Source organism: Babylonia areolata, chromosome 5 (assembly GCF_041734735.1).
Source record: "Babylonia areolata isolate BAREFJ2019XMU chromosome 5, ASM4173473v1, whole genome shotgun sequence".
Lineage (NCBI taxonomy): Eukaryota > Metazoa > Mollusca > Gastropoda > Neogastropoda > Buccinidae > Babylonia > Babylonia areolata.
This window is the reverse complement of record NC_134880.1, coordinates 22,694,683-22,707,942: the sequence shown is the minus strand read 5'-3', so window position 1 is coordinate 22,707,942 and position 13,260 is coordinate 22,694,683. Positions and strand designations below refer to the sequence as shown.

Here is a 13,260-nt window from a genome sequence, read left to right as displayed (position 1 = left end):
TTCTTGTATCCATTTTCTGTGTTACAGGCTCATATTTCATGACTTTTATTTATTTACTTATTTTATTATTAGTATTTTTTATTCGTTGATATATATATATAATTTTTTTTGGTCTTATTATATTCTAAATTCCTACTCTTCACATTTTGGGCGTGCCCGGAGACTCGAACTCACAGCCTTCTGATTGTGAGAACGGCGATCACCCAACTGAGCCATGCAGGCACCCGACGAATACGGCCAAAAAGATGTTTTTATCATGATGAACTGTGCTCAGTGTGCAAGAAGACAAGCAAATGGAATGGCGAGAATGATTGGGGCGGGGGATGGGTGGCGAGAGAACTGAGTGGAGAGAGAGAGTAACTGGAAAAAAAAGAGACAGACGGACAGACATATAGACAGACATAGCGTAACGTAGAAAATAACACACACACACACACACACACAGAGAGAGAGAGAGAGAGAGAGAGAGAGAGAGAGAGAGAAAGAAATGGTCAGAGGGAAGAAACTCAGACAGTGGTAATAGCAGAGAAAGTTATATTTAGATAGTCTCCCATATATGAACTAGCGATGGCCCTCCCGTTCACTGATTCTCTCTTTCTCTCTCCCCCCTCCAGTCTCTCATCCTTTATCCCCATGAAAAAGAAATAGTAGGGTCTGTAGGGTCTGTATACGTGCATATTACACACACACTCTCACACACACGCAGACACACAGTTTCAGTAGCTCAAGGAGGCGTCACTGCGTTCGGACAAATCCATACACGCTACACCACCTCTGCCAAGCAGATGCCTGACCAGCAGCCTAACCCAACGCGCTTAGGCCTTGAGAAAAAAAAAGAAAAAGAAAAAAAAAGGTGAATAAATAATAGATAAGCGTACATAAATAAGTAAATAAATAATAATTATAATATATGAAAAAGGTAGTAGTATTAGTAATAATAATAATCATAAATAAATAAATAAATAAAAAGACAATAATGATGATAAATAAGCAAATAAATGTAAAACATGCAGACTGGCACACATTCACACATACACACACATATGCATAACATATATGCACCAAACATGCAGTTTCACAGATATGAAAGCACAGTCAAACACACACAAACGTACATGAGCCCAAACACACACGCACACACACACACACACACACACATTACCCTGCACCCTCTCTACCCCCCTCCTCCACACACTCATTTCTAGGCTATGTATCGCAGCTTCCACGGCACACACTTAACACCGTCGAATGATACAGGTGGTAGCGATCTGCTCGCGGCCGGTTCCGTTGTTGAGGGTGCACAGCAACGCCTGGGCCCTCGCTGGACTGATGGAAGATCCCGTGTCCCTGCACCACTGAGCAACACTGTTCAGTTGTTTCTGGAGCATCCTTCGAAGTTTTGAAGACTAGGCCATCATCCGCAAGAGCAAGCACCCGAGCCACTCCATTGCTGTCCAAGTATGCAAGGCCCCTCGTGCAGACACCGTAGAGGACAGGAGAGAGCGGAGACCCTTGTGGCAGTCCCATGGATAGTCCAGAAGGTGCAGACATCCAATCTCCGAGGCGCAGGACGACGGCTCCTTCCCGAAGCGCCGCCGCCATCCATCCTGTCACCGTCAAACCCACTCCACACCCTAGCAGCAGCCCCATGAGGTGCGCAAACCGGACCCCATTGCCGGCATCCTCAAGGTCGACCGCCACCGCTAGTGCCTCCCCCCCCCCTCTGAAATCCCTCATACACCCCATATGCAAAAGCAGCCGCACCCCCCCATGTGTACCCGCCTGTTCTGCAACCACCCTTGATTTGAAGGGAGAATGTGCCTGTGTTCAAGATCCCTTGCAAGTTTCCTAGCCATCACGCGCTCCATGAGCCCTCCAGCAATGCTCCGCACGGCTAGGATTCGGCAGCCGCCCACCCCGGCGACGATGGCCCACCTCCGGCCCTGGCATGGGTTTCAAGAAGCCGTGTGTCCAGTCCCCCGGCACATGTCCACTGTGGAAACCGCCCTGATACAGACCGAAAAGTTTGCCTCTGTCCTCCTCCGACAGCTCCTTGATATCCGAGCAGCGAACCTTGTCTGGGCCAGGAGCCGACTCCCTCTTGCATTTAGCCATTGCCTCGTTTAGATCATCCATTGTCAAGTCATCAATGGGTCCAGTCTGCATAAGGGTCTGGTTCAACTCCTCAACATATTTCGTCCTTTCATCCAAGTTTCCCCGATCGCTCTGTTGCATGAAACGCTCGAGCAGGGCAGATCCCTTTTCTTCGTTTGTCCCAAGCCTGGTTCCGTCAGCATCCAACACGTCTGGGGCTGTTGCCGCGCACGTACTCCCCTCCATGCAACGACAAAACCGCCAGAACTCCGTCAATGTCGTGTCACAACTGAGCGCCCCGCAAAACTGCTTCCACCAGTCATCAGTTTTTGGCCTCTTGAGCAATGACTTCAAACTGTTTAGGTGCTTTTTTTTTGGCACACAAAGAGGTACATATACACAGTCACACACCTACAGACAGACAGACACACACAGACAGACACACACACACACAAACACACAGACACACACCCCGTGACACACACATACAGACACACACACACACACACACACACACACACAGACACACACACACACAAACACCCACCCACCCACACCCACACACATACAGACACACACACACAAAACACACACACAAACACACACACACACCCCGTGACACACACATACAGACAGACAGACACACACAGACACACACAGACACAAACACCCACCCACCCACACCCACACAGACACACACACATACAGACAGACACACACACACAGACACAGACCCCCCCCCCCCACACACACACACACAAAACTGAGACACTCTTTCAACACGAACTCAGCCGGTCTCGAAAATTATAAACAGTGTGTCTTCCCAACAACGGTTGTTGCCTCATATAAAGATCATGTGCAGAAATATGTTCCTGTCTTTTCTCTCCTCCCATTCTGATTTATCAAACTGCCAAGCTTCACCACTTTCGTGTTTTAGTTCAGCCTTGTCACTTTAGAATGAAACTTTTGATTTATATTGATTGCGGGCTGAGTTTCAGTACAATAAAGGACAGACAATAAACCGGCTAAAGTGTGTGTATTCGTATCGGTTTAATGTGTGCCAAGTACTCAGTGGTGTCTGAATATACGACAAACATACAAAACAAAAGAAGAAAAAATAGCTCTAGTGGAAAATAGAGGAGAAAAAAGAACAAGTAATCAAGGAAAAGAACACACACACACACACACACACACAGAGTGGGCCCTGAAACAAGCGAAATCCCGCCCTTGATCGGGGATTTCCGGTGGCTTCCGATTGTGTTCGCCAAATCTAGTTCCGGTTCCATTCAGGCACGTGCGCGTCCGTCTTCGGAAAAGTGGAAATGGTTTGTTTTTAATTTTCTCCATTAGCGGAGGAATTAGAGTAGTATATTCTTGGGAATAATTGAACATCAGTAGATTTCAAGCGTTTTAAAGTACCTGGTTATGGGCGATGTCTAAAGGTACCATGGATGAAGTCATGATACAAAATCAAATGTCATGTGAAAAATAGGATGGGTAGATGGCAGTCGTTTTCATACTGCACTGTACTGTATTATAATAAGCTTATATTGCACTGAATTAATGCAGCATTGTCCACATTTCTACCCCTCGTATCCTCTGTGTGACAAGCGGAGTGAACGTTGACGCCTTGTGAACACTCGTCTTGTTGGGAAGAATTCTGGATTGTCCGCCAGTCGATAAGCAACATGAACGTTTGGAAGCATTTGTTGCTGTTCGTTGTCAAGTTGTTTAATATATTTCTTTCGGCTGATACTAGTTCTTGTGATAGCGATATAACAAATAAAGAATAAACAACTGTATATAAAAACAAACAGGGTGCATGAGATGGGCGAAACCGGATATAACTTTTCCTACGTTCCACATGTCATCTCACTAGGGTCACACAGAAATCTGTCCGTGTGGAAATGGATGCATGTGTGTGTGTGTGGAGGGGAGGGGGGGGGGGCGTCGCATTGTGATGTGATGAGTGCAGTGTGTGAGAGAGAGGGGGAGGGAGAGATTTTGTCACAGAAAATGTGGGTGGTGATGACCATTCCATAAAGCAACAAAAAGTAAAATTTATTTGAAATTAGGATGAACTAACTTTGTATTCAAGATGGCTATAAAGATAGTTCCTTTTTCTTTTTCTATTTTTTTTCCCCAATTAATGGTTTCTACACTGGTCATCATCTCAGTGAATGGAAGGAGTGCTGGCCATTTTTCTCCCATGACTTGACATTAATGTGTCACAGAGTTCAACTTCAAGTTTTTTAAGTTATAAAAATCATTAGACTTTTAGAATAAATTAAGTGCTAAGTCTTGGTGAAAGTGCAAGATCATTCTCCTTTGTTGCTCTTGTCTGGGAAAGAGCTCGCTTAAAAAAAAAAAATTATTTGCTAAGCTCAATAATCCCTAACTAATGTTAAAGCCTTTTATTACTTGTGAAGTTTTCATCTTGATCAGCTGGTTCAGGTTTTCTCTATGGTCTTATTATTCACATTTCCTTGCATGATTCTTTTATTTTCTGTCCCGTCTCGCATTTTCCCAGACAGCATTATCAGCAAGGGCTGATGTAACCATTTTAAGTGTTAGTTTCACTGTTCCAGTTCTTAGACTTTATGATCTTCCAGGCATTATCCATTGAGTATTCTGTAATAACACATTGTTCAAAAGTTGTCTTTTGATAAAAATGTGCTTGGATTGCATTTGTAGTTTTTGAGTGCATATTTTATTTGAATGTATCGTATGATCAAACCTATAATGATATATTCTGTGAGATTCATATATTTAGTTGTGTGCATTATAAATATCATTATTATTATTGTGTTACTGTTAGATAAATGTTAAGTTCCTCCTCTTTTTTCAGGCCTCAGCTGCTGCTCGACCGCTGATCTCTGTGTACTCTGTGAAAGGGGAGACGACTGACAACAATGTCGCCCTCCCTGCAGTGTTCTGTGCCCCAATCCGACCTGACATTGTCAACTTTGTTCATTTTGAAATGAAAAAGAATGGCAGACAACCATATGCAGTGTCAGCAAAAGCTGGTAAGAAGATTGTTTGCAGGCTAGAAGAATGGAGCGGGGAAAATAAAGAAACGAAGAAATGAATAGCCTATCTTCATGCTTTAAGTTTCAGAGAAGGTAATCTTCTGAATTTATAGAGAAATTCATATATTTGAGAGGCCCACAAATCCATTATGAAAATTTTAGGGTGTACTGTATTGCATAGTTTTGTATAGTTGTAAAGAAAAAGAGAATGATGTCTTGATTCTAAAACTTCAACCAATAGTAAAATAAGAATGCTAGTATTGGTCACATCTGTTCTGGACAAAATCCATTCGGTCAGACATAAGTCAATAATGCATAATCATACACAGAGCCATCACATTTAAGTATTGTGTACACATACATGATCTGGTGCATTACAGTTCACTCATCTTAAAATTGAAATTTACTATAATTTATATGCATCATCAGAATAGGTGGGAAGAAGAATATTTAGTTTTCATGCTGGAAAAAATCATGTTGTGGCAAAATCATTGGATAATTTTTGTGCTTTGCTATTTTATGATATGCAACAGAAAGCTGTCTATTATCATGATTATGTGACAGAAACTAGTGTAATATATGAAAAATAGAATATAAACAAATATTTATTTATATGTAACAGAGTTGTTTATTACATAACAGAAAGTTGGAAGGGAAAGAAAGCCGTACATTTCATGTTTGTGTTGGTGTTCAGGTCACCAGACATCAGGGGAGTCATGGGGCACGGGCCGTGCCGTTGCGCGCATTCCCCGTGTGAAAGGAGGAGGCACTCACCGCAGCGGTCAGGCAGCCTTTGGCAACATGTGCCGAGCTGGCCGCATGTTTGCGCCAACCAAAACGTGGCGTCGCTGGCACCGCAGAATCAACGTGAACCAGCGACGATATGCGATGTGCTCTGCTATCGCAGCCACTGGTGTGCCTGCTCTGATCATGTCGAAAGGTATTGTGGGTCTGCCTTGTTTCCCACCCCTACCCCCCAAACTGACCATTCTCCCTTTAACTCCTCTCCTAACTTTTTAAAACAATAAAAGAAAACATTCAAAAGTGAAAATAAATATTTTCACAGAATGTCTACAATTACCAGTTTGTAGGACTTACTCGTCCACATTTGACTTTTTCAGTGTTTGTATTGATTTTGTTAATTTTCTGCTTAGTTGGTGGTGAGTAAAGTCTGTATGACAAATTTCATTACAGCCATCAGTTCTGTCTTGGTCTTTTCAGCAGCTCAGACTGAGAAATGGAATTCAGTATCTGAAAATGAGGGAAATGGTTTTGTTAGTCTCTGGCTCTCAGATGGAGATGTAAGTGGGAAAAGAGAATTAACTTATTTCCCAGACATTGCTGTAGATTTATATAGGTCCTGCATGCAGCACAAGGGAAATGGAGGGAACTACAGTGTGTTTGTAGATGGAGGTACATATGTGTTGATTACTCGACAAATAGCAGCATTTCATTTTACTGAGACTTGATTTATTTTATTATTGTTAGTTTTACTTTTGGTTGTTTAATATACACTCATCATAGAAAGCTACGAGTGTTACGTTCAAGAGTCAGGATAACTTTTTTTCTGATTTTTTTCACTGAAGGTCACCGCATTGAGGGTCTGCCTGAGGTGCCGTTGGTCGTGTCTGACAAGATGGAGGAGCTGAAGAAGACCAAAGAAGCTGTGGCTCTGCTCATGAGGCTTCAGGCCTGGCAGGACATTCAGAAGGTGGGTCTGACTGTTGGGCTGACACTTAAGGATAGGGGAGTGAGTTTGCTGAGCCTTTTTAAAAGAAAAAAGAATTTTTTAAAACATTTTTATTCGTTAAAAAAACAACAACAAAATACGAACTCATTGTAGAAATGCGTACGATAAAACAAAATCTGAACGGAGTTTCACAAAATTACACATGAAATGCAAGCCTGGCATAGCATTTCCCCCACCCCACCCTTCACTTTGTACACAAAGTTATACGTATGCATGCCTAACGTTTAGTTTGTTTAGCAAGTTCGAGCAAAGTTGTTCTCAGGAATTGCAGTCTATAGCACACTTCCTTTGTGGTGATTTGTGGTGATTGGCATGTAGATCTTTTTTTTAATTTTTTTTTAAAAGTTTTATGAGCTTTTTCCAGTGTTGAATTATCAAGTTTATGTGAAAGGAATTGTGACAGGTAGAGCAGCATGGTTCCAAGGACAAGAAACATCGCTTTTGTGTAGTGTTGAGTGATGAATTATTAGGTTTATGTAAAATAAACTGTCATATTTTGAACAGCATAGTTCCCAGGACAAAACATCACATTGTCAAGTGTTGAGTGATGAATTATTAAGTTTATGTGAACTAAACTGTGACATTTAGAGTGGCAAAGATCCAAGGACAAGAGACATCAGTGTTGATTATTTACAGTTACAACTGAGGATCATGTTGACCCCAATATCAAAATTCTGTGGTGGGGTGGGGTTAGTGGTAATTCAAACAAAAGCAATATGAAGAACATTGTGGCCTTATAAATCTGAGGATCAAACATTAAAATTTGCACTTCAGTTATGAACGCCCAGTGGTGCCTCATAATGGACTATGTAACAGAAAAAGAAACAAAATTTACATAGACTGTCAAAGATTCAGTTGAGCTATCTCTGAAACAGATGCTCTGAAATGGCCAAGAACAGCTGGCAGAGTCCTTTTAAGAGAATCATGCTTTCTTTTACATATATATATATATTTTAGTTACCCCTTTTCCTATCAGCCAGTCCTTTTAAGAGAAATATGCTTTCTTTTATATATATATTTTCTAGTTTCCACTATTCCTATCTGTGAATGCTATTCCCAAACTGCACTCTGATAATTTGTCTGTTTTATGTTTACTTAAAGGTGTATGCCAGCAAGCGCTTCCGTGCTGGAAAAGGCAAAATGAGGAACAGGCGCCGTATCCAGCGCCGAGGTCCCCTTGTGATTTACAACGAAGACAATGGGATTTCCAGAGCTTTCCGGAATATTCCTGGTGAGTCAGGACAACTGGAAGAGAACAAAAAATTTTCAGGGTTCGAACAGTCAAGGAATACATATGGAAGTCTCTGGGAAAATGAGAACTATTTCAAGGGCTGGAAAAGTCTTTGAAAAATGTGTTTTGCTCTTCCGGATCTGGAAAAGTCTTGGAATTTTAATAAAACCCTTTACAAGTACCATTCAAGAATGAGCCTGATGAATTAAAAAAAACCAAACCCAATCAATCTAAACAACAAAAAGTGATGGCAATTGAACATCAGGACATCTGGTGACCTCTTTCTTCAGTGGTGTAACAGATGAATGCGTGTCAGTTTGGGTATTTTCGAATGGAAAATTTTCAGTCAGGACTGGAAAAGGTGTACAAAAAGGTATGGAATTTCAGTTATACTATTCTTTACATTTTCATTCATTATATACATTCATTATACTCATAGAAGCATACAATATCAAACATTGCAGCCCAGACCGGATTTAAGTTTCACTCAGGTTGTGTATTCTGCAAAGCCATGTTCTGTTGTTTTTGTGTGTGTGTGTTTGTTACATTTTTACACTGAAATAAGAAAGTCTGTCTGATCATATAAATTAAGTCAGATAGCTTGTATGTTCTGCAAAGCATTGTTCCCCAGTGTTTTTTGTTGTTGTTTATTTTAGTTACATTTTTTAAACTGAAATAATAAACTCTGTCTGGTCACACAAATCAAGTCAAACACTATATTCATGTGTATGTGGGAACCCTTTTGTTGTTGTTTATTTTGGTTACATTTTTTTTTAACTGAAATAATAAACTCACTCTGATCACATAAATCAAGTCAAACACTACATTCACGTGTATGTGGGAACCCTGTGTCTTGACAGGCATCACCCTGATCAGTGTGGATCGATTGAACCTGCTGAAGATGGCACCAGGGGGACATGTTGGCCGCTTCTGCATCTGGTCCCAGTCTGCCTTCAGCCGCCTGGACAGCATCTACGGAACGTGGCGCCAGGCATCTCAGACCAAATCAGGATACAAGTAAGTCACTACAGTCGTGCAGGTGCAGCTGTTGTGACATGGCAAACGCGTCCATGATTTAGAGAGTTTGTTTCTGTTGTTTTAATTTAAGCAGTATAAGTATTATGTTTTTGGAGAGTGAGGGAATGCTGTGTCACTCAAAAGAGAAAGCTAAATCCTGTTTTAATAGTGTAAATCAGCAGTTTTTCTTTTGTTGTTTTATTTTTATGCTTAAATATTTTTCCCCCACAAAAATTCAATTTGTCACTAAATAGAGAAAGCTAACTCCTGTTTTTAAGAGTATAAATCCGCCATTTTTCTGTTGTTTTTTTAATACATAAATATTTGCCCACACAAAAATTCACCATGTCACTCCCCCAAGAGAATTCAGAATTTTTCTCTCTTTTCACATACACAAATCCACTATTTTCTGTTGGCTTTTGATGCTTATATTGTTTTGCCCAAACAAAATTCAAGAATGCAGATCCATTATCTTATGCTGGTTTATACGATGCTCTTATCAATATACCAATTCAAAGTTAAGGTTACTGTCTCTCAAAGTGTGTAATTACTGATAATCGTGTATGCTGATTCAGAATTTTTTTTACAGGTAGTGGAATTTTTATATATATCTTTTTACTGCTTTGCATTCATTGTTCAAAAAGCAATATGAAATAGAAAAAAATGTTTACTGTTTAAAATTGACATTCAAAGACTATTCTTTGCCGATCAAATGACCTATAAAAAAAGAAAAGAAAAAAAAGATACACAAATAAAAAAGAAATTTTTTTTACTCTTATGAAATAAGAGGAATTGATTGATGATGGACAGGTGCAATAGATGAGTGGTTAAAGCATTGGACTTTTAATCTGAGGGTCCTGTGTTCAAATCTTGGTGACGGTGCCTGTTGGGTAAAGGGTGGAGATTTTTCTGATCTCCCAGGTCAACATATGTGCAGACCTGCTAGTGCCTGAACCCCCTTCGTGTGTATATACAAGCAGAAGATCAGATATGCAAGTTAAAGATCCTGTAATCCATGTCAGCGTTTGTTGGGTTATGGAAGCAAAAGAACATACCCAGCATGCACAACCCCAAAAGTGGAGTATGGCTGCCTACATGGCGGAGTGAAAACGGTCATGCACGTTAAAGTCCACTGGTGTACATACAAGTGAACATGGGAATTGCAGCACACGGATGCAGAAGATTGATGATGGTGGTTGTTTACATGCATATTTGACATATACATACCTCTGATATCTAAAGTGTTACAAAATGCGCAATATATCTAAAGTGTTACAAAATGCGCAATACTTCTTTTTTTTTTTATAATTTTTTTACCAAGTAGTATGCTGCTTTTTTTGTTTCTTTTTGTTTGGTATGTTTTGAAATCTTGTTTATTTTTATTTTTCTAGCCTCCCATCACTGAAGATGACCCAGACTGATTTAACCAAGCTTCTCAAGAGTCAAGAAATACAAGCTGCCCTGAGAGCGCCGAAGTAAGAATTGTCTTTTTCCCCATATATGTGTGTGTATATAATAATTAGTATATGAAAAGTACTGAATCTTGTGCAGAGACAAATCAAAGTGTTTTCAAACCAGTCATTCACATTATGCGTAACTCTTAACTTGAGAAACTGAAGATAAAGAAGGGTTTGCTAACTTGGGAGAAAGAGAGAACGGGAATCAAACCCAAGAAGGCTATCTTGGAAAAAGGTGGGTTTTTAGGCCAGACTTGAAAAAACTGAGTGCAGATACCTGACGAAGCGAAAGAGGAAGTTCATTCCAGAAGCAAGGTCCACAGAGAAAGAATACATCCTTACAGGAAGTTTGGAAGAGGGGAGGTTATCTCTCAGCATACTCAGTTCGGATACGGACAGCCCTGTGTGGTCAGAAGGACCATCAGCAACAATGTCAAATGTCTCGGCATGCTTATGTGTCATGCTGTAGAGAATGGGTTAATTGCACTGAAGGTTAAGATCTGAGTTTGTGCTTCAGACAGGAACAAGGGAAGGACAAGACAAGGAAAAAATCTTTAAGAGTTTATGAATGAGCTTTGACCATGTGCCATTTTGGGTGGTTTATATATATGTATGTCATATATGTTATACATAACGGTAGCCACTTGCCAACTCGGCCAAACTTGAGTGTTGATGAGTAGTCTGTATTTTGTTATGCACTCAGAATCAACCCTAACGCCACTGTTTGCTTTGTTTTGCAGAAAGGAGGTGACAAGGAGGATACTGAAAAAGAACCCTTTAAAAAATAAACGTGTAATGATACGTTTGAACCCATATGCGAAAACTGCTGCAAAAGCTGCCAGGGCTGTGGAGCAGTCTCGTCTTCGCAAGAAGGAGGAACTGTTAAATAAAAAACGAGGAGTGAGTGAGGTCTTCTATTTCTCTCTCTGTGTGTGCGCGTGCAGGTGCGCATGTGTGCGTGTGCCTGCAGTTTCAGTTTGTTATTTTTGCCATACTTGTACAGGGAGTTGGTGTGATGATTTTATTGGTCCGTGTTGTTGAATGCCCATGAAAATTCAACTTAACCAACTCTGACCGACTCCTGTTTTGTACTTTTATTGACAGCAATGAGAAAAACAACTGAAATTGAAAGAAACAAAAAACCTTCAAAAATTAAACCCCAAAAAGGTATGCGTGCAGTCATGTGCATGTAAGCACATGCACATATATGCATAGACATACACAAAGTAGTCAGTCTGGCTAATCCTAGGTAGTTTTGCTGTTTGGTTGTACAGGGAGAGAAGTCTCTGTAAGCAGACTGCTCACTAAACACATTGAGCGAACAAATTAACTCATTTTGGTGACACTGTATACACAAAAGCATTCATTTACCAGATTTTTCCATGCGTGTGTGTGTGTGTGTGCAAATTGGAGTGAATGGGTTTTGAGACATTATTGTAGGCCTATTGTTTTGCAGTTATTTTTAATTATAGAACTTTTAATATGTCTGCAGTGTCTCGTCTTGCACAGCTCATGGTGAGCAAGTAGGTACCTAATGCACAGTCTTCCCTAATAGAGTAGGAAAAGCAGTGATTGTATCTAGCACTTGAATGCATCCCAAATTCATTTATCTGTGTGCGTGTGTAGGAAGAAAAGTAAGGAAATGGTAATCCTTTTCATTCAAGTGTGTATGTGTGATCATGCAAGCTAGTTTTGAATTGATGTTTTTGCACCTTCGTCCTCACTTGTGACACGACTGGGAGTTGATATGATGATTTCATTGGTCCGTGTTGTTGAATGCCCATGAAAATACAACTCAACCATCTCTGATCAACTTCCCTTTTATTCTCTACATGCTTTTGGGGTAGGACTATTTGTATTATTTTATTTGTAATATGTACAGACATATTGTTACAAAAATGTTTCAAAAGTTCAGTGACAAGGGAAAAAAAAATCAGTGATTTATTAAGCCATGAAAATTTAACATCCCTCCACACAGAGGCATACACACACAGTGAGGGAGAGTATGGAATGAGATAAAATTAACCACTTCACAACCTTTCAAAGTAAGCAGTTGCAAAAAAAAAAAAGAAAAAAAAGACAGGTGATATTCACTTGATGTTTGTGCATTGTAAGCATTACTATTTAACAATTCTAAGCAAGCAGCTGCATAAAAATGTTTAAATTTCCTTTGTTATATTCACATGATATTTGTTCTAGTATTGCTTCTGTTGCACATTACTTACTACACTGTACATCAGAGACGATCAACAATGTGCATGCGTGAATGTTATTATTATTATTTTTTTTTGTATTTCCAGATCAAGACTCCACTGCCGGCAGCTCCCAAGGGCAAGGCATCAGCAAAGAAAGCAGCCCAGCGTGCTAAGGGAGGCAGGAGCAAGAAATAAAAAGACTGACCTACATTTTTCTGAACATTTTAATGAAAATTAACTTTTTTTCTCTTTTCTTCTGAATCTACTCTTATGATAACTAAACTGATTATTGTGTCAATGTTTGATGACATGTATTGAGAATCAATAAACTAGCTGACATGTTTCAAACTGTTTATTTGTGTCTTTTTCTGGTCTGAACTACAATTATCAGTCAACATGTGTGTGTGTGTACGATGATTATGTGTGCATTTTCACATTCGTGATGTGTTTCTATCAGTGTCTGTGTGTGGTTGTGAGTGTATGTCGA

At 40.1% G+C, this 13,260-nt stretch overlaps 1 protein-coding gene and 1 non-coding gene across 2 annotated transcripts; both read left to right on the top strand.

The window, feature by feature from the left end:
* The first annotated feature begins 3,336 nt into the window (after positions 1–3,336).
* Positions 3,337–13,121, top strand: LOC143281988 (large ribosomal subunit protein uL4-like). Its single transcript, XM_076587371.1, has 9 exons — positions 3,337–3,419; positions 4,943–5,120; positions 5,818–6,063; positions 6,710–6,834; positions 7,975–8,104; positions 8,965–9,121; positions 10,513–10,596; positions 11,319–11,478; positions 12,879–13,121. Exons 1-9 carry the CDS (start codon positions 3,417–3,419, stop codon positions 12,966–12,968), a joined length of 1,173 nt encoding a protein of 390 aa, XP_076443486.1. The 5' UTR covers positions 3,337–3,416; the 3' UTR covers positions 12,969–13,121.
* Positions 12,321–12,391, top strand: LOC143282589 (small nucleolar RNA SNORD18). Its single transcript, XR_013055281.1, has one exon. It is a non-coding gene; the product is annotated as a small nucleolar RNA SNORD18 (small nucleolar RNA).
* Positions 13,122–13,260: the final 139 nt, after the last annotated feature.